Raw genomic sequence first — 20797 nt, 5'->3', positions numbered from 1 at the left:
TACAGCTGCTCTGAAGCAGCCATTAGATCTATACACTTGCTAATCAAGTCACAGTAAAAGTGCTAAAATTCTCACTCCTGAAGTTTATCAGGTTTGGTGCTAGACTTCTAATTGTATCACCAACATTTTTTGCATTCTCTTGGGCCTTCATAGTTGAAGAGGCTGTGAGGTAAAAAGGTTTTGTAGGTTTCTTCTGAAAAGGAAAACTCTGAATACTTCTATTTTGTATGGCCATGATCCCACGCCTGGGCATCCCTTATTTTCATGATGAGGCTAAAAGATATTTTTATGATAGCTTTATGATGTTTATTGCATACATGCAACAGAATAGTGTATCAGAGTATTTATTGACATTTGTTGATTTTGTTTCAGCTGTTTGCTAAGGTGGCAGGTATTCTGGAGTCCTGTCAGCAGAGCTAGCCCAGTCTCCAGTGAAAGAGGCATCACACTTGTACCCAGTGGCTATCAAAATTCTTGATGTACTTGCCAACAAAACACTGCAGTACACTGAACTACCATATTTTTGTGTCAGTATACCTGAACTATTGGCCACCCAAGTCTCCTGCCCTGTTTTGCACTGTCCTACTTTTTCCCTCCAGAGTTCTAGTCCCAATGCAGTTTCTGCTCCAGCAGACAAAAGCAGTGTTTCCAAAGGGCAGTGCTAGGGACAAGACATCCAGTGTCCTGGAGTAGAGGGAAAACACCACCTGTTCTGCCCTTGCCAAAAGCTCAGTATCATCACTGCACAAAGCAATGCCTCAACACCCAACTGCAGGTTCTCTGCATTGCTGGGGTTCTCCAGCACCACACGTTTCCCCTGGATCAAGTGTGGGCACATAATTGCATTTCTGTCAAATTAGCCAAAGCACAGGATGATGTTTGGCCTCCCCTCTGGCTCTGGGAGGAGAGATGGTACTGGCAGAAAGTGTGAGTCGTAGAGGCAGTGATACCTCATCTGGCATGAAACCTGTCAGTACAAAATCAAGTCATCGTTTTTCTTTATTTGAATTGGCAGCCTGAGTTCACTCTGGATCAGCACTTTCATCATGTGTCTGGCAGCATTTCTGACGGAGTCTTAACAGCCCTAAAGCAGGATTTACTGTGTTGTGGGACCACAAACTTATTGTTTCAGCTTACTCTGTTAAAAAGGCAGGGAGCTACTGGGTGGCAGTTTTTACCAGGTTTTCAGAACACTCCTACCCAGAGCACTTTTCTACTTAAGAACCATTTCTTCCTTCATGAAAAAAATGCCCTCAAAGTTCCTATCTAACCAATAAACCCCACCCCAACATAGAAATCCCCTGGATTAAAGGATCATATGTAACTTTTGACACACTCCCCCAAATGAAACCTTTTGTGTAAATGGAGAAAAGAATCCTTTCATGGTGTAGAAAGTCAACAAAGAATAAATCACTATTTTGTTTGTTCTGTTGCTAGACATGCTGAACAAGAAACCACTGCCAGACCTGTGAAATTCTCCCATTAATCCTACCAGAGTATGTCCAATACTCTTGGAACAATGAAAAAATGTTCAAACATACTCCACTGACTAAAATGTAATGTTTTCCTAGTTACAATAAGGATGGTGTTATGTGCTAGTTAGAATACTTGAATTAAATGACTTTTCATACCTTTTATTTTTGTCCTCATTTTCCAAAAATTATTTTAAAATAGAGTGGTTTCAAAACATAACATAGCTTCCAAAGAATAGAAGGCACTGGGTGAAAGTCGCCTTTCAATATTTCTGTTTGCTACTGAATCCTTGGAGTAAACAATTACTTTTATCCAGTTTCTGCAAAGCACTTACCTTTTGTTTCAGACCCAGTACAGGCAGCTGAATGAGGTAATGCCTACATCTCCAAGCCCAGAAGTGTAGTCAGACTGAGCACTGAAATGGAATAGGAGGATAACACCTGCTCTTTTGTAAATTTAGGGTGAACTTCAGCTCAGCTTCCAGATTGATGTATTCAGAGGAAAAAACTCAGACTGCTTGTTTGAACACCAAAAATTGACTTCTTCAATTTAGACACTGAAACAAAGCTCCACATCGGTGCCCTCAAATGCATTGAAAACACATCACGTATACATAAATGTATGCTCTAAATTAAGAGTTTCTTGTGACAAAACTGCATCAGTTTGAGTCAGTTAAACACTATCCTGTTCTCTATAAAAATACCATTTTCAAATTCTTTTAGAAGCAGGTGCTGAAACAGCTTTCCTGAGGTAGAGGGTGAGCAGACCCTGACTGAGCTACAGTGATCCTCTGGAAATATAAAAGAACCCCTCTTCAAACACAGAACTGTTTCATATTAGAAACCAGAATAATTTTCTTTAGACATCAAAGTCAGACAAGCATAATTTTCAGAAGTATATTAAATAGTATTTATTGGGTTTGCAATTTCAGGGGCAAAGCTATAATCTCAGTCTCAGCTAATTACACACTGTGGCATGTTGCCCTCATGTTCTTTCATCCATTCGACAAATGAACAATAACATGGAACATCATAATGAGGGGGGTTGAGAAAACAACCCTATACTGTTTTGACAAAAAAGGAAGCAAACTGAAGTCTTGTTCTCATTCACAAATACACTTGCCTTCTTGATTAAGTATATTATGTTTTTATGGAAGAACAGACTCATCCTCCTGATGTTTGGGAGAAGGTATGGGATGGCTGATCTGATATAAAGTAAAACTATGTAGAAAACAGAGCTTCTTCCATATGACCACAATAAAAGCTAGATGGCTAATACAGACTTCAGACTGCATAGAATTCCTGACAAGAGGAAAGTATAGTTTCTCCTTAGCAAGTCCTTGTGTCTGGACTGATTCTGTGGGTACATATGGTTAAAAAACCACCAAGGGCCTGCCTGTAAAATCTTACAGCGGAGGTTGTTTTCATTTTCACCATGGTGACCCTTTTGTATAATTAAAAAAAAAAAATATACACAGAGATTCATTCATATTTACAGAATAAATGGCAAGAGAGGGAATTAGATACAGTGACATTTATATTCAGGCATTAACAAACAAGATCCCTTGTGCAGACTCAGGGATTATTCACAGCTCCTTTAAGAAACTCCTTTTCTCTGCACATGAGTCCTCTTATTTTGCAAATGAGAGCCAGCAGGGTATCTCACTGTAAGAAATAGATGCATGCTCTCCCTTAAACCATGGTCATGACCTTCAGAGAGGCAGGTTGGAACCTCCTTATCTTTTTCTTTAGTGCCTTTGAAGCTTTGATGCGACAAATTCTGGGCACTGGAGGAAGAGGCTTGGAAGAGGCTTGGACAGTCACAGATTGTCTGACTGAACCTTCTGGCCAAATCAGCTCATTTTCATCCCCTTCATCATAGTCAAGAGCAAGGCTGCTACTGTTACTGCTGCCATCCGAATCACTTTCACTGGACTCACTGTCCCCAAATCGGTTGGTTGTGAAATCGCTGACCTCCCCTTCGCTGGTCTCTGCGATGGTGGAGTGGAAGAGGGAAGAGCACTCCGCAGAGTACTCAGAGTGGTCTGACTCGCTTTTGGCAGAATCTCCGTGGTGCTGACCCTTGGGGTGAGCCCTCATGCTGACGGTGCGCAGCACGCTGGCTCTCCTCGCTGGCTGCCTTGGCGCTCCCAGGCCAAAGCTGTGAGACAGGCCGGCCGGGTGGGCCCTGGCAGAGATCTCCACTGTGGACTGCCACTTGCGCTGCTTCTTCCTGTTGGCTGTGTCTACACAAGCTGCTTCGAGGGAATAGAGTGCATTGGCAGAGGTTTCGTAGAGCTCTGGCCTGGATGGCACAGTGGGGAGCCTGACCTGCACTGGGAACAGACTCGACTCTGAGCATGATCTGCCAGCCATCTCACCAGAATACGAAGGTCTCCGCACGAGGCTCTTCATTCCTTGTGGTCTTTGGAGCTGATACCACTCAGCAGGCAGCTTGGTGGCCCCATGAGATCCTCTCACTTTCTCCATGCAGAAGGTTTGCTTCCCAGGCCGAACGGCTTTTTCGCTGTTCCTCCTCTTTATCTTCACCGCCTTTGTTTTGGAGTTGGCAAACTTTACCCGGACTTGGTGGGATTCTGCAGGGACAAACTGAGCATGAACAAACTCAGCTCGTGCCACTCGTTCATGACCCCCAGCGTAAGCCAATTTGGCATTGCCACACCTTTTGATGGGCAGTTTTTTGGGTGGGACAACTTTAGCATTCCAGGTGTCTGGGCTAGAGTCCTCTTGACACAGCTGTGAGTAGGACAAACTGCGCTCCACGCTGCTCTCTATTGCTTCTGCCAGAGGAGAGCCCCTTGCTGCTGACTTGGCAGGATAACAACTATTCACAGCTGATGGCTCTGTGTCAGGCCGAGTGGATGACTGCTCTTCATTCATACAGCTCATGGTCTCCTGCTGCCTGGCAAATTCCCCCTCTGGCACCTCTCTTGACAGCTTCCCTTCAGCTTTGTTACTCTCCAGAGAACTCGTCTGTTTTTCCAGCTGGCTACTGCTGCTGTTAATTTTCACTCCGCCGGTGCTGGGGGTTATAATGAGTCTCTGGTGCACTGCGGCTGGCTGGCTCTTTGGCGAAAGCCACTCACTGGCCTCAGCCTGACTGCTCCCTTTGCATTTCGTCAGCTGCAGTAATTTATCGATGTAACCCCCTGGCTTGACCTCAGTGGTTGGCCTAGTCTTAATCAAGGTGGGACCTGTCGTACTAGGCATAGGTTTGCTGGGAGGAGCTTGGAAGTCTGATTCTGGGGATGTTCCCACCAGGGAGAAAAGGGGACTTTGTAAAGCCACTGCATGGAGGGGGCTTGGGTAAGGATACACATCAATGCCATTCTTGGAGACCAAGTCATTCTGGAATTTGGGGTCCATGCTGAGCAAGTGCATGTCTCCATTATGGCACAGAGGCAACATGGATTTGGGATCCATTTCTTTCTGAAATCTAGCGTCCGCTGGAATGAGTCTTTCCAAGTCACCTATATGAATGGATGAAAAGAAACAATCTATTTAAATCACACACAATTACGTTCAACCTGGTTCTTGCTAGAAGTGCCATATCAGAGAGATGATAGCTTTTACTAAAACCAGTAGCATGGATAAAGAAAGTAATTTCAGTCTTCCAAGGTCAATGAATTTCTTTAAAGCTTTTATCACCTAAGCACAACAGAATTTAAAATGCCTTTTAATGCCAATAATAAAACTCTTACCTTTGCAGGAAATTTAAACTGTGCTACTTGGATGAAAGTAAATCTGTGCATATACCAAAGAGTTCTAAAATGTCACAGACCAGCAGGAACCCAACCAGACAAAAACAAGGGATTATTTTTATTTCTTAGCAGAAAACCCATAGAAGAATGAATTGAAGAATATTTATTTCCACAGAGAAAAAAAAAAATCTAAGATGAACTACCTAGGCAAGTGGGAAGTGTAGTCCCTGAAGATGACATTTATAGACACCAATTCCTATCTCTTCTATTTTGGAGAACAGTCAAGGGTGCTGTAATTTACTCTCGACTGCAGCACCCTCCTGTCAGAAGCACCTCCTGTGCACAGAGAGGAGAGGCTGTGCTCTTGTGTGAAGAAAGGTTGTTCCATCCATAGAACACTATGGTGCTGGGTTACCTCTGGGACCAAGAATACTAGAACCAATTACCTTGGATTTCTCTGTACTACAATGCAGACTTGAGTGCCAACAAATCCTCAGCTAACCGATTTCCTGGGTGCTTCATGCTGTCATGAAACCCAAGCGTCACATTCAACCACATAATTCATAAACTTTGTGAATAGTCACATGATGACTATGTGTCCTGTGACAGGAAGCTTTCGAAAGACCGCAAAATTTTGGGGTGGTCTGCAGTGTCCTACCTATGCACAGACCTGCCACAGCAAAGGTTAGGATGACAACCTAACAACCTAATTTCCTAATGAAAATTATTTAGGAAATTGTTGGCAGTGTGTAATGCCAACAATTTTGCAAACAAACCAGGCAGGAGTCAAATGTCAAAAGTCTTGCCGTGTCTCAGCAAGCTTTCTGCTTGCAACTGAATGAAAAGGAAATTGGTCTGTACTTGCAGTTTCCTGGAAAGAGAAAATGATGATTTTCTTTCCCTCTCCAAATGATGATTTTCTGAAGTAAACTCTTGCTTCTCTTCCTGCAATGTGGTCAACTTTGTAAGAATTGTTTCTTCAAGACTATACCCACTATTACCCCACTACTTTTGTTTCTCACTGTGAAGGCAGTAAGAGGCTGTAGCCAGGAAGGGCTGAAGGAGGTCTGCAGTCCCTCTCCTACATCTCTGATCAGTATCACCTATCTCTTTTTATCCTGTATTAAAAAAAACAAACAAACATAAAGTCCTTGGAGTCTCAGCAACATGTTTCAAGGCAGGAAAGCTTCTGAGAGAGCAAAATTTCTGCAATCTGAACATGGAAGCCATGGTTCATTAAGCTCAGCTTCATCCCCAGCCTTTGATAAGCCTTTTATGCTATAATTACTGCCATCCCTTCAGGTGTGTCTACACACCTAAGTATAGAATAGGTGGTCTTTGTTTCTGTCCCAAGCAAGCCAGGGGTGAGTGAGCTCAGGTCAAGTAGCTGTGGGAATGATTCCAGAGCAGCACAGTACTTGAAATGATGTTCCCCATAGCTTCCCTGTTTCTATAATGGAACTGCTACACATCTCACTGGATCACTCTAAGAATTGTACTAACACTAGATTGCTTTGAGGCCATGGAAGAGCCCACGATAAGAAGTCACTTTACAGATGGTGAACAGAGGATTTGGAATATTAATATTTGGAATATTAATAGACTTGTCCATGTTGTTGAAGGTATGATGCAAATTCATGGCTGATCCACTTTTAGGCTCATGACTGCTTTCTAGATAGTCAATTAACTTTTGGCATTTGTTGTCCCTAACAGTATATAATAAATTATGAAAAAGAGTCATTGTGTGAGTCAACATTAATTTGTGTAAATAGGGAATTTTGAGTTTACTTTAAAACTTTCATACATCCCTGCACCTTCACACAAGGTATTTCAAATACATTTCACATGCAGGTCATTTAAAAAAAAGTATCTCAATACTCTTTACCATTTTATCTCATACACTGGAGTATTTTTTCCATTTCTAAATGTGTTAAATCCTCATATTTGTTATTGTTTCATCCACAAATTTTTTATTGATTCATTCTAATATTTGTTACTCTTTAAAAGTATCTGGAGTATGGAGACAAGGGGAAGTTGGACAACGAATGGTTTGTCTCTGTGGTTTTGATCCACTCTCACTTTGTGTATTGAAAATGAGAACTATATATTGATAACACACGGCTAATCAAGGTCCTAAGAGTAAAAACCAGGAATCTGCCCTTCTCTTGAATTAAGTAGCCAGTTCTGCTATAAATTACCTGTGGAAACTGGCCTTGGTCTGGACCTGGCAGGAGTCCCAGAAACATCTCTGCTAGCTGCAATCCGACATCCATCGCTGACATAGGCTCCCTGCTGTTGGAAGCTGGTGGTGTGCACAGTAGTTTCATCGGCAGACTTGGGTCGGTAATCAAACACACTGAGCCTCGCTTTAGGGTGTTGAGAGCTGGGTAAGAGACTGGTGTGGGAAGAGGAGATGGACTCACTGTACACAGAGGTGCAAGAATTGGAGAGCGAGCAAGAACCACCATCACTCAGGTCATAGAATCCTGCAGAGTTAAAATAAATAGGGTATTTTATATTTACAGCAATTAAACAGGCTCTGTAGAAGAAAAGTGCAGAGAATAAAATAAATATTCATTTTCTATGTGCCACAAGCCTAAATTTATGATCATTTATTAAGGTAACATCAGCAGAGGTATACTCTAATTCAACCAACATTTATTGGATTTCTGCATATTTACTTAGGCTCCGAGCCAGCTTGGCACACATATGCCTGCTTAGTTCTGAGGGTGGGATGGGATGAAGTGCTGCACCATCATGCCCATTTCTTCACTGGAGAATATCTGTGGCGATTATGATGCAATTGGTGTAAGACAGGGACGTCTGACATCGTTGTAACTTGTACTAAGTGTGTACAAGCACAGATTGGATAGAGCAAAACTAGCCTGTGATCAGAGCTTCCAAGTCTGTGAGAGCTGGAATGTCTAAGGGCAGAGAATGGAGACTATCTTCTCTCTCCATGTATTGAGATAATGTCCAGTAATTGTGGAAGCATTAAAAAAGGCTCTGTATAAATTCAAGGTAGGAAATGTTAATATTCCTCTCTATAACAGATAAGGAATATTTTCTTTTGAACTGTGTGCATGTGCCTAAGCACACAACTCCTGAACTCAAACACACAACAGAAACTTGCACGTTTTATATGCACTCTAAGTACCAGGCTGCAAATCCATATGCTGTATTCAAAAAAATAAAAAAAAATAAATTCTCCTTGTCTCACTGAAGACTTGAGGCTTTGCAAAAATTCTGTTTAAAAGAGCTATTTTCATTGTCTCTGACTAGATAACAGAAACCGGTTTTAACAGACATCTTGGCTATAAAAGTCTGCAGTACAACTCTCTCTGTGAATCAGACCAGAAACCCGATACCCAGTTATCTTTCTGTCCATGAGAGCTTTACTCTGTTGGGGCAGTTTTTCTCAGTGTCTTTTAACAGTGCTGTTTTGCTTCTACATAAATTCATTTGACAGAAGCACTGCAATAGTGATTTTCAAAGCCCTAGTGAGGTTCAGAACCCTGGATTCAACCAGAGTGTTGACGTTGGTCTCCACTTCGTTTAAGTAGTCTAGCCATTTTACCAATCGTCATTCTACACTGCACAAGGTAATTAATAAGTAAATCTGTCTCCTTCTCCTTCCATGTGAGGCTACAAGGTTCATTAAAAAAAAAAAAAATTAAAAATCCAGAAAGAATACTGCTTGAGTGAGCATTTTCCAACTAAATCAACTTTGCAGGAAAATTCCTAGCAGTTCACAGTGTGAGCTCACTCTGTGCCAGATGACCATTATCCACCTCAGCCCTTTCTGACAAAATAATACAGAGAGACTTTTGCTTAGCAGCTGACACTCTTCAGCTCTCCTAGCACCATACTGCTGGGAGTAAATAGCCAAGTGCACATTACCTGAGCTGGGCCGGCTGTCACTGTCCAAGTATTCACTGGAGGTCTTACTGACGTCCAATTTCAGCTCACTTATTCGCTGGTCGAGCTGATCCAGGTGGCTTTTCAAGCCGACATCCTGTCTCCTCAAACGAGACTAAATCAAGGGAAGAAGGAGGAAATGAAGAGTAATCACAGTTAGAATCTCAGCAGCAGTGCATGAATTCAGGCCACCTGTGCCAGCAAGATTCTATTCTCATTAAGTGTTTTCCTCAGCTAGGGACTATTGGCACTCTGTAACAAGACTGACCTAACAAACAAGGATAAAACATTTAGTTTATTAGTATGTATTGTCTTCTGCCCAGCTAAACATGTTCTCAAAACTCACTCTGAAGGTACTTTAACTTTCGGCTTTTTTGTTACACCCAAGGCAGGAACTGTGTCTCTAAATAGGACAGAAGTCTTTTAATTAATTAACATGTTCTTATTGCACTGCACTTTGCCATACACTGCCTCTGAGCACAGGAGGAGATAAATCTTATGGATTGTCTGCATGAACTCTTAAGATGTGCTGGATTAAAGGAAACCACTGTGGCTGAGGTATCTTATTTCCCTACCAAGTACAGGCAGCATGCCCACTCCAGTAAAACCCTTGGCTTTGATGACATGCCTTTAAAGTTGAAAGGATACACTGCCAGAATTGTGACATCTATTTTACTGCAAGTTTTCCTAGCTTGTCTTGTGGCCAGTTAGCTCCACGCAATTCCTGGAAGGAGAAGGTGGCATTTGAATATGGTGGGGAAATTACTGTATTTAAAATAAATGGTGTCTCAAGCTTGTGAATAATCTCCAGAAGCCAGCAACTAGATCTGCTGCCTGCTGCAATCACTGACCAGGCTGATCTGAGGTAAGAGCTCCCACAGTTGCTCCCCCAGTACTTATGCCGTCAGCTTGGCAAGGCAGATGGCCAGGTGTGAGGTACCAGCCAAAGAGCCACAGTTGGTTTCTGTCACAAACTTCTCACATGACACCTGGCAAATTATCTGAAGCCCAGTCACTATTTGGGCAGCTTCTAGTTATATCACACCTCACCTCCATCCTACAGTACTTTACAGAAAGGTGGTCTCTTGAAGTTGGTTGTAAAGTTGTGCTCAAAGCCCTCAAGAGGATGAGTTTCCACTCAGTAATGGTAAGAAAAACATTATTAAGATTCTTTATGTGTACATTTCTTATTTAAAAACACATGTGGCAGTTCTAGCAGCATTTCCAACCTGAAATACACAGAAATAAAAAATCTAGGTCCCCTGAACCAATTAAAGGATCTTAAAAATTAAGACATGCAGAAAATCAAGATCAGCATGTGCACATTTTTCCTCCTTCCTTTTGTACAAATTATTCAGCTTTTAACATTGGCATAGGTTTCTCCATGGCTATAAATACTAAAAGAAAAGAAAGGTAAAATCCTGAGGTAATCAGTAAATTATCAGAAATTTTAAGAGAAAAAAATATAGATGCCCTGAGTTTCACAAGAAAAGTCTTGGGGCTGGTGATGCTGCTGAGAAGAAGAAAAAAAAAAATTTTAGCTTGTTAAAGAGGACTGGAGGAATATATAAGACACAAGAAATAAAGCCCCTTTTTCTTAGAGTCACACATCTAGAAAGGCTTAAACTCAAGAGGCTCATTACTGCTTCCTAGAAAAATCCATAGCGATTTTCCCTCTTCCCATTTCATATAAACAAAAAAGAAGGGAAGAAATGGATCATAAACGAGATTTTCTATTCCATCTAAATGATGAATGTATGACCTCCTCAGTACTTCTTTATTTCATGCTAAAAAAGCAAAACTATGCCATGCCTTCTTCAATCCCACCTACTCAGGAAATCACAAAGTTTTGTTTCCATGGCTGGAATTAATTGCGTAATGATTAATGTTTTGCCAGCCAATCCCTCAGTCTGTGGTTTCTGATTAATGACAGAGAGGCCACAAGGCTCTCAGGTATTCAAACATTATTTATTATACCTCCAGGTTCTGTCTGCGTTTTCACAGCATTTTAACCAACACACATGATTTACATCATCGTTTTTAACCCTTTTATGGTGCCTCACACCATTGGGTTTTCATGTTTCCAGTCACTGACCCAGCTTTGATCTTTCAGTTAACTGCTTCTGCACTCTGAGAGGCATTCCTCAAACCATTTGGATAAGAATGACTTTTCCGGTGTGTTTGTTTCAAGCTGTTATTGCTCCAACACCCATGCTAGGCAGCACTCTAAACCCTAAACACACTCTTTCTCTATTCACAACGTGAATTTTACACCTGACAAAACCTCGCAGGTAAAACCATCTGTTTGCTTTGGGCAATGCAGCTGTGAAGACTTCTGGACACTGCACAGCATGGGACCAAACTCTCCCAATCAACATGTACTATCAGTAGACTACAGTTCTGGGGAGGCAAATCTCGGAAATCATCATACCAGCCATTTTTCAGAAGGAAGAACGCTCTCTAAAAAGCAGGTTCCTTTACACCAACACAGGTGGGCATCCCAAATCAAGGTACCAAAACCCACTGGTCATACTTGACTATTTTTCTCAGCTATTGATCTCTTCAGTCAAAGGGGGGCTGTTGACACTTCTTGGTTGTAGATCAGCATCCTGTAATTCTATTAATCTGACTTCATTCAATGCACAAAACGTAGCATTGTTTTCTAGTTTTGCCCATATAAAAATTAGTCACCTATGAGTCTTTTTGTAACTGATGGTGCAAAGCAGCCAGTTTCAGAGAGAAATTACTATCATCTATCCCAGACACCTGTAATAGAGCAAGGGAAATTCCTTCCAGGACCTCTTCCTCTCAGCTGACAAAATTTTGTTAAAAAAAAAAATAAAAAAAAATCCTTTGTTTAAAAGATGTTTTCTTCTATTTAAAATCATCTAAAGGGGAAAAAAATCTGGGTAAAATGAAGGGTACCAAATGTTTGTTTTTTTCTCATAAGTATAATGTGTCCCTTCTCACATTTCTGTAACATCAAAAACCACCTGAAAGCTTGCAAAACAAAATCATCAGATTCAAATCAAATCAAATTTATAAATATGTCCTCTGAGGAAAGAGCTGAGAAAATACTGGATGTTGCAGCCTTCGATATCCACCTACACTGACAGCAATCATAGATTTCTTTCTTTACATTAGCCTGAATTTGCATCTCTTCTTTTTCCTCTGTCACCATGATACAGATTGGCTAAGAGAAGTTTAGCACCTTCAGGATCTCTGATAGTGGGTGGCATCACTTAGCTCTGCTCCTCTTCTGCTACAGAATTGACCCTGCCTGAACTGTAGTAATTTGCAGTTGCCAGAAAAGACATCAGCCACCAAAAGGAGCCTCTGGTTAGGACAAGAAAGGGCATGACTGTTAGGGGTAGCAGACTGTCCACAGCAGAGTGCTAGAAGGCCAGCTGATCACTGTCTCTGGTAAATGGTGATGGGGAAGAGAGTGAGACTCTGGAATGGCATCCACACATGGTGCCTACGGCATCTGATGGCTCTGCTCTGTTATTCCCATTAGTCAGACTTGAGTCGTTAAGGTTTCTGCCTCTGCTCTCCTGTTTTGCACCCAACTCAGGCCAGGAGAAGCCTGGCTTGACTTTTTATCTGCCTTATTGCCACTGCTAAGATCCCTTGAGCCACTTTCAGCTGACACAGCTCTCTCATTTCACGCTGTGAGGACCAAACTTTTTATGAATTAAACTGTGACCACACTAAAGCTCAGAGCTACAGTCCTCTTTGAAAGGTACATTGCAAGACAAAGTTACCTTTACACTGTTAATGAGTTTCTCAATCTGAAATCTTATAGAGCAGCAATCTCATACTGCATCACCCATGGACCAACAACTGTTGCTGAAGACGTATCACTCTTTGAGCAATGCTGTGCTTTGCATTTTCTGTTGTTTTCAGTTTTAATTTCATTTCCTGCAATCATGAACTGAACTTTCATGGGTTTTAAGTGTAATACCCTGCTCATGAGTCACTGGGCAAGTTTTCAGCCTGTGGTCACTGAGATCCTAGATCTGTGAGCTACTTCTAAAAGGACTGTGAAAAGCCTGTTTTCAACTGGGTTTACTTTGCTACTAAGGAGATTTGAGGTATGCACCTCTACTCAGAGATACATTTGCAATTTGCAAGGGGAAAAGAAAACAATAAAGGTACCTGGAGGCCTGAACAGTAGAGTTTGAAAAGCCTCCAGCAGCTGTGGGTCAATCAGAAGACCTTTGGATTACTACTTTAGGTATTCACACAACTGTATTTTTGCTGAAGAACCCTGGATTTATGTAGTTCTGAGTTATTCTTCCCAAGCTGTATGAACACTTCCCTCCCAAGAGACATGTTTCCTATAATTGCACTGGCACCTACTGGCGAAATCCGTCCCTCTCTGGAGGTGTGCAGTTATTCTTGAGTCCACTCAACTCCTGCATTTCTAAAGGGCAGCAATTAAAGGGCTTTTTTTCCTTCCATTTTAATGGCTAGTTTCTCCCACGCTCTTGGAAAGCCTTGTAAGGTGCAAGTAAAGTCCTGACAAATTAATCTTCTATTTTAATATTTTATTTGAAAAATATTAAGACAAATGAGTAATTACAGCACAACAGCTGACATGAAAAAAGTATTCTCACTATGATCTGAGCTCATTGTGTGATTCTGTTATTCCACTGGCCTCAAACAGGCAATAAATGCCTTCACTTTTTTTTTTTTAATAATTAAACAAAGAAGAAACGTAGCGTCATTACTTAAGATTATCAATGACTGGTAATCAAGTGGCTGGCTGTCCACGTGTCTTGTATTTTCTTAATTTAATCAAGATATGCCTGCTGCTGTGTTTTCAGACAGTGGTGGCTAGGTTTCCCTGAAGGTTAAAGCCCATTTTATCCTCCTGAGATGCTGCCTGAGAAATCTGCCTCCGGGGAGTGAATAACCGTGCTGCTTTCACACCTGATGGATAACTGATGGCCAAGACTTGCACCAGTACAGCCTGAATTAAGTCTGAGTTCACTGAAGCGTGTAATTGCCTATACTAGAGATTAAAGCCCTTTACCCTTTGATTATTGTCTCACCTATGAAACTCATTTCAGCTACAATTCAGAATTGTTTTTTAGTTAAAAAAAAAAACAAAAAACAAAAACCCCAGTGTAAGTGGCCGGTGTAGCACTTCAAATACAAGGTCTGGCATTCAGTTATTCTTCCCTTTTGATCAAGCAATCCGTGGAAAGAACAAAGTACTCCCGTCCCACGAAGCGTTTCCTGGCAGAGCGACTCCCGCGGGCACACATGGCTGCGCGCTGCCAGGCGGAGGCGCGGAGGTGTGCGCGCACACAGCCACCCAAACCCCGGAGCGCTTATGCAGGTGTACCTCACCCCGCCTGTCTCTTGATCTCCTATGCAAACGGCTACTGCCATCGAGAGCCGAGCGCTGTATTAGTGAAGTTAATCATCGCCTACTCCTCGGCTCCGATGAATGAGCGGTGCCGGGTTAACAACTTCTCGCCCTCGCTCCCGCTGGCCCGGCGCCCGCCCCCAGCGCTGCCCGCTCGGGTGAGCCCCGCCTGGGCCGCGGCAGCGCCCGCCCGTGACAGCGGCGGTGCCGGGGCTCGCCCCGACCGCCCCCGGCCCGGCCGCTCGCCCCTGCCCGCGGGGGGACGGCGGCTGCAGCGCCCGGCCCGCCCTCGGTGCCGGCGGCTCCCGAAGGGGAGCCGGGTCTCTGACAGCCCAGGGGCGCTCCCGTCCGCCCGCGCTCGGCACCGCGGCTGGGCTCCCGGAGCCGGGCAGCGCGGCGTGCCGTCCTGTGCCGTCCCTTACCAGCTGCTCCTTCAGGGCGGAGAGGGTGGCCTCCAGACGGTGCTCCTTGCTGTGGGCGGACAGGGGCTGCTGCTCTCCGCCCGCCGCCGGCCGCTGCGGCATGGCCAGGGCGGCCCGCACCAGCTCCCGCTGCTTCTCCCGAAGCACCTGGAGCTCCTGGAGGCCGGCGAGGGCCGCCCGCAGCCTCTCGCCCACCCGGCCGCGATCCCAGCCGCCCGGCCGCGGGGCGCCCAGCAGCATCGTCAGCGCTGGGCCGAGACACCGGCCATGGCAGGGGGGCGGCGGGGAGGATGCGGGGCTGCTCCCGCCCCGGGCCGTGCCTGCGCTGAGGCCCCCTCGTCCCGCTCCGCCGCTGGCACCGGAGCGAGTGAAGCGGAGTCGTAGCGGCTCCTGCGGTTTTGGAGGAGAGGTGGGGACGGGGGAGGGAGAGAGGGAGGGCGGGAGCGAAGGGAAGAGGCTGCGGCTCCAGGCAGCGCCGGGGCCACCTCTCGGGAGGATATGCGGGGAGAGCAGCCAGTACCCAGCGCTCCCTCCGCCCCGCGCGGGGGCGGCTCCTGCCTGCCCCATCCCCATCCCTGCCCCTGCCCCTGCCCGGGGGGCTGCCCTCGCCTCGTCCTCAGCCCCAGCAGCGAAGAGGGATGGGGTGCCCGCCCTCTCCCGGCAGAGACGGGGGCCGGCGAACCGGCACAGAGCGCCGGGCTGAGAGCGCCTGTTCCAGCCAGGATCGAGCGCCGGGGATGCTGCGGGGACCGGAGCCGAGCCGGTCGTCCCGCTGCTGCAGCGCGCAAATTAAAGTGATGCCAGGATACTGTGCTAAGAGCGCTCGCTGGTATAACAACGCTCCCTCGCAAGAACGTGGAGCTTGTGACTCTATCCCTTCTCCTCCTGGCTGGTGGTGCCTCCTGCCAGGCAGAGGCACAGCACTGGCGCTCCTCATCTTGCTCTCCAGAAACCGACCCAACTGGGATCTCGCGGCACAAGTTCGCTGTTTTGTACTGAATTGTTGATTCTCACTTTGGAAGCAGGGCAGAGTCCTGTCTTGTGAGGTCAAGGTGTAGTTCATACCTCCCCTCCTTCCCCCCCCCCCCCCCCCCCCAGCCAAAGTCATTTGAAGGGCTGAGGATGTGCTTTGAATGGGACATGAAAACACAGTTGGCCATGGAATTTCAAGACTGTGGTGCCATTCCTAGCAAGAAATGCCAGCATTTAGAGCTCCCAAAAACAGGCAGCTGCATCTTCTTCAGAGGTAGCTGGTTAGCAGGCAGCAAAGCCAGAATGCACAATCTGTAGTGATGTAGTAGGGGACAAGAAGCCCTGATAGCAAGAGTTTGATAAACACAGTAGAGACTATGCTACAGGAGACATATTTTTTCTGCTGCCTACACAGAAATAGGAAGCATCTACATTTCTCAAGATCACTGTGTACCACACTCTAGACTCATGTAATGTCAGGAAAATTGGATTATTCTTATGTATATGAAGCAGAGATCACATGCAAAGCCCATCTGTCCGTGGTTATCCTGTGTTCAATCTGTGGCACATCTTTAAAAGTTAGCACACTCTAATTTGAATGCTACTTGTCTTTGTGCTGGGATAGGAGTTGGGTGAGCAGGAACCAGTTGCTCTGTCATCTGTTCATCAAGTAGTCTCTCTCAATGCCATGTGTGGGTGCCTGTGTCCACCACTGAGATTACAGCCAGTTTATCTTTTCCTGTACCAGTCTCTAGCTTTAGGAGTGTTAGGAGTACTAGACCAATGCCAAATCCACCTCCTGCTGGGGCCAGAGGGGCAAATTATTCATTTGTTTGTTCACAGTCCTGTTCAACACATTTGATGGTCTCAGTAAGACCCAAGCCTTGCTTTCATCGTGCCTCTTTCAACAGTTTTCCTGTAGCTTGAAGATTTGAGAACAATGTTTACTTTGCAAATTTGAGCTGTGTCAGAAGGGGTCTGGAGAGGTCCTATTCTGACAAATTATGTAGGAATATTCACAAATGTCTCCAGCTGCAGATGGAAAAAGAATGACTGGTGGTCATCCAGTGCTTAGTTAAAGTGTGTATGTGGTATGACTTGTATGACATCACCTTAGTCATGTTTTTGTTGTTGTTTTGGTTTGGTTTTTTTTTCTCTTTAATGAATACTTTTGCTATTTTTCCTTACCCAATCATCTCATGGGGCTCCCCTGTGCACAACAATGCCTCAGTGCCATGATGACTGAACTAGTCATCTACAAGGTGGAAAGAAAAACTGAGTTCAATGCTGAGATGCTCTTGAAGGTTCTGACAAAAGACAGCATGAATTTCTGCCACCTCTCAGATGGAGGGGAGCAAAGAACCAAACAACCATCACTGTGAGGCATGTGGCAAGAATCCTGCAAAATGCCATTGCAGGTATGAGGAGTGAAGCATTTGTAAATCACTTGGCTTGGCACTTGTTAAAACAGACATACAGCGTGGTTCCTTATTTTATTCAAACCGTGTTCTAACATGACCAAAACCGAGTCACCAACACAACTACCATTTAGTATATACTTGCTAGGAGAATTAGATATTGTAAGGTCATACTTTTTTTTTTTTTTTTTTTTTTTCTTTCCCTTGCAAGGAACTGTTATCCCTGGTCCTTTGTTCTTCCTCTTCTTTCATCTTTTTATCTTTTCATACATTAAATCCCAAGTGGGCTATATCACAGCAGTATCTTTATTTTAATCAGCTTCCTTATTATCCCCTCTGTTATGCTGATTACTTTCTTCCATAGAACCCTTATGATTTCACTTAATCTTTTCAGGATACTCAACAAATACCTCGTGTTATCTGATTTCTGGGGGAAAGAATAAAAGGTGTGAATCACCCCCAGATTTGAAACCCTGTGATTATGTGGGGAAAGGGTACTGGCAAAAGTGAAAGTTTCATAATAGGGACTTAGAAAAATTCTGCTATTCTTAATTACTTACAGAGAAGAATGTTCAATATTGATATTCTGTAAAGTTTCACTAGACTTTAATAATTACTTGAAAAAAATTAGCAGTCTGTAGGTAATACTTTAATTTGCTGCCTAGCTTTAGCACACTGAATCCAAATGCTTATATGTTGCTTATACTTTTCAGGAAACAAAAGGCTTGACTTTTCATTTACATTAATTCCATTAGTTTCAGGAACATTTCTCTTGATTGATGTAAGACTTGGCATAAAATTTCTATTTTCCACCTACAGATCCAGAGGTAGAGAAATTTAATGAAAAAAACTGTAGTGAAGGAATGATATGATTACAAAATCAGACACCAAAACAGTAGGAAATAAAACAATTTGTCTACATAACCTTATTTAAGTTCTGATTTGTATGATATTATTACACAGTGTTGTTCCATGGGTGTGTTCCTCAGTAAGTGTATAGAATGAAAGATTCTGCTCAGTGTCCTCATGCTCCAAACTATGCCTTATTTACTGCAGATCATTTAAACTGTGCTTTGCAAATAGAAATATTTGTGGTTTAAAACTATACTTAGCATTCTAGCTATTAAGAGTCTCACGGTATAAATGAATGAATGGTGTCTTTACACCATCCCAAAAGTATAAAGCTGCTTTTCTTTAATAAGGGAAGAAAGACCTGGGGCACTGAGTTTCATTTCAGAAATGTTCGTTCATTTTGGGTGCCCACTGGAGATGCCTTTGGCCTTCTTTTTCAGCATACTTAGTATTACACAGTTAACATGTATACATCTTATTGTTCCAAACAGAGTTCCCTTTAACTTCTTTTCCAGTTCTGAGCACTCAGCACTTTGATAAATTGAATACTGGGCATTCTAATTTGAATCCCTAGGAAAATGAGAAATATAGTTAATGCACCTCATATGGAGAGAGCTTGGGTGTGCCTGCACCTGTGGTAGAGACATGCCCTCAGAGCCCCATAAACTCCCAGAAAGGAGGCAGGTGTTATTTACCCTCTTTGGCAGATGGAGAGGTTAACCCTTGTACACAGGATCAAACAGGAAATCTGTGGTAGGAATTGAAATTGAAGCCAGATAATTCATGTGACCACAGACATTACTTTACTCCCTGTTTTGTGGATGCATATTAGCCAGTTTATGTGAGACTAATTTTAGGAAAAGGACAATATTTATTGACCTCCAGATGTGTTTAAAAGAAAAGCAGTTGAATGTTTGCTTTGGATGAAGTCCAAAGTACACAAAATACTTTGGTGTACCACACAACTTCAAGAGCTAAATTGCCATTTGCTTCCCATATTTGCTCATGTTTTGCTGTGAAAAATAATTCAGAGGGTGTTTTCAGTAACATTTCCTTATGTAGGGATATAAAGTCTCCCTGCATAGGCTTCATTCCCTGTATTTCAGATGTGTATTTAGACTGTATTGACATTGTCATGTGTGACAGTAGGTGAGTATGAATCTATTTGTTTAGGACTGTTTCTTGACATGACAGAAACTCAGTGCATGCACAAGCATCCTAACTTTACTAGCCAGCCTCTCTGCCCTCTTGTTGTCCTGTTCTACTCTCTTAGACTCTTGCCATTTATCCTGTGTGGGATCTCATCCCCCTGTTTAAGGGGGTCTTCTGGGCTGTTGACATCTGGTGGATATTTAGAAGGTTAGTTGGAGGATGCAGAACAGTCACATGTGGATTGAGGCAAGTCTATCACAAGCCATTATCTTACTCAAGATAAGGCAAAGTGCATTTTTTGTACCTGTCACTCTTGTTCATTGTATGCCCAAGACATGTACTGAGCATATCCTTTTATGTAAAAAGACTGAGGCACTGCTTAGCAGTACAGGGTTCTGTTAAAATGCGGGCTGGAGCCTTCTGCCAGTTTTTGGAAATGTTAAATTTGATCATTAAGAATATCCTGAAAGAGTAGTAAACCCTTATGTTGCTACACACAGTAGAGTTAGTTCTGTCCCTGAGAATACATGGTAGTGTGTGCGTCCCTCTGTGAGGTGGCTCTAAGTAAACTGCCAGCATTCAGGCATTTTGTCTAATTAGCAGAACAGCTGCCTTTGAAAACATTCTTCTTAAGGTCTGATGTCTTGAGGATTATTTAATTAGAAAGAAGCAAATCACTGGTGTAAATGGCTCTGTGTTGAATTCAGGGGATTTGTTTTGAATTGAAAAAATTACTTTTTGAACTATAGCTTACATGTTAATGAATAGGGAAAAGGAAGTGAGAGTGTAGCTCTCACAGATACAGCTTCTACGACAAAACCAGATTTGAGTTGATGGAAATCTTTAGAAGGAGGGATCTTCTAAAAACATGACTAAAATCCTGTCTTCAGCTACATGAGATTAAGTGATGTCCATCTGTTTTTGTGCTTATTTCTGTTTATTTTTCATGGGGTTGCAGATTGATTCTCTTGTGACACTCCCAGCAAACTGGTGGGGGTTGCAGGGAAGGGAGGAGGGAGGAGGGAGGAGGGAGGAGGGAGGAGGCGTTGCTAAGGACGGTCACAAGCTTAGCATGAAAGTGCTTATTCTTGTCTCTCTCCAGTTGATGCCCTCCAGCTGAAATCTTTGCAGCTAAAAATCTGTATTTTGGACCACGTAAAAATTTGTGCTTATCCATAAATTGGTGGCTAGATAGCAAACTGGGGAGGGACATGAGCAAGTGTTGAACAGATGGGGTCCTCAAGAAGAGCAGAACATGCAGGAGAATGGAAGGAATCAGGTAGGCAGAAAGAGTGGCACACAGTAGTCAGAATGAGTCTGGGGACAGAAGTACAAGGGTTAAGCTAGAAAACAGGGTCAAGGGTATCAGTTATTTAGAAAGAAAGGGGGATGTGGAAGCCTAATAGAAAATGGAAAGAAAAAAAAGTCATACAATTTGATGTGATTATAAAGGCTTGACATCCTAATTAGCAGGGAAGAGGGTGAAGCACTA

At 43.4% G+C, this 20797-nt stretch overlaps 1 protein-coding gene across 1 annotated transcript; it reads right to left on the bottom strand.

Annotated features, from left to right (window-relative positions):
* Window positions 1–2367: 2367 nt before the first annotated feature.
* DACT2 (dishevelled binding antagonist of beta catenin 2) lies at window positions 2368–15484 on the bottom strand. The gene is made up of 4 exons (XM_058835718.1): window positions 14912–15484; window positions 9095–9227; window positions 7393–7680; window positions 2368–4963 (listed from the first exon to the last, which is right to left on the bottom strand). Exons 1-4 carry the CDS (start codon window positions 15482–15484, stop codon window positions 3165–3167), a joined length of 2793 nt encoding a protein of 930 aa, XP_058691701.1. The 3' UTR covers window positions 2368–3164.
* Window positions 15485–20797: the final 5313 nt, after the last annotated feature.

This window comes from Poecile atricapillus, chromosome 3 (genome assembly GCF_030490865.1).
Source record: "Poecile atricapillus isolate bPoeAtr1 chromosome 3, bPoeAtr1.hap1, whole genome shotgun sequence".
NCBI classification, from domain to species: domain Eukaryota; kingdom Metazoa; phylum Chordata; class Aves; order Passeriformes; family Paridae; genus Poecile; species Poecile atricapillus.
This window is presented reverse-complemented; position numbering and strand designations above follow the sequence as displayed.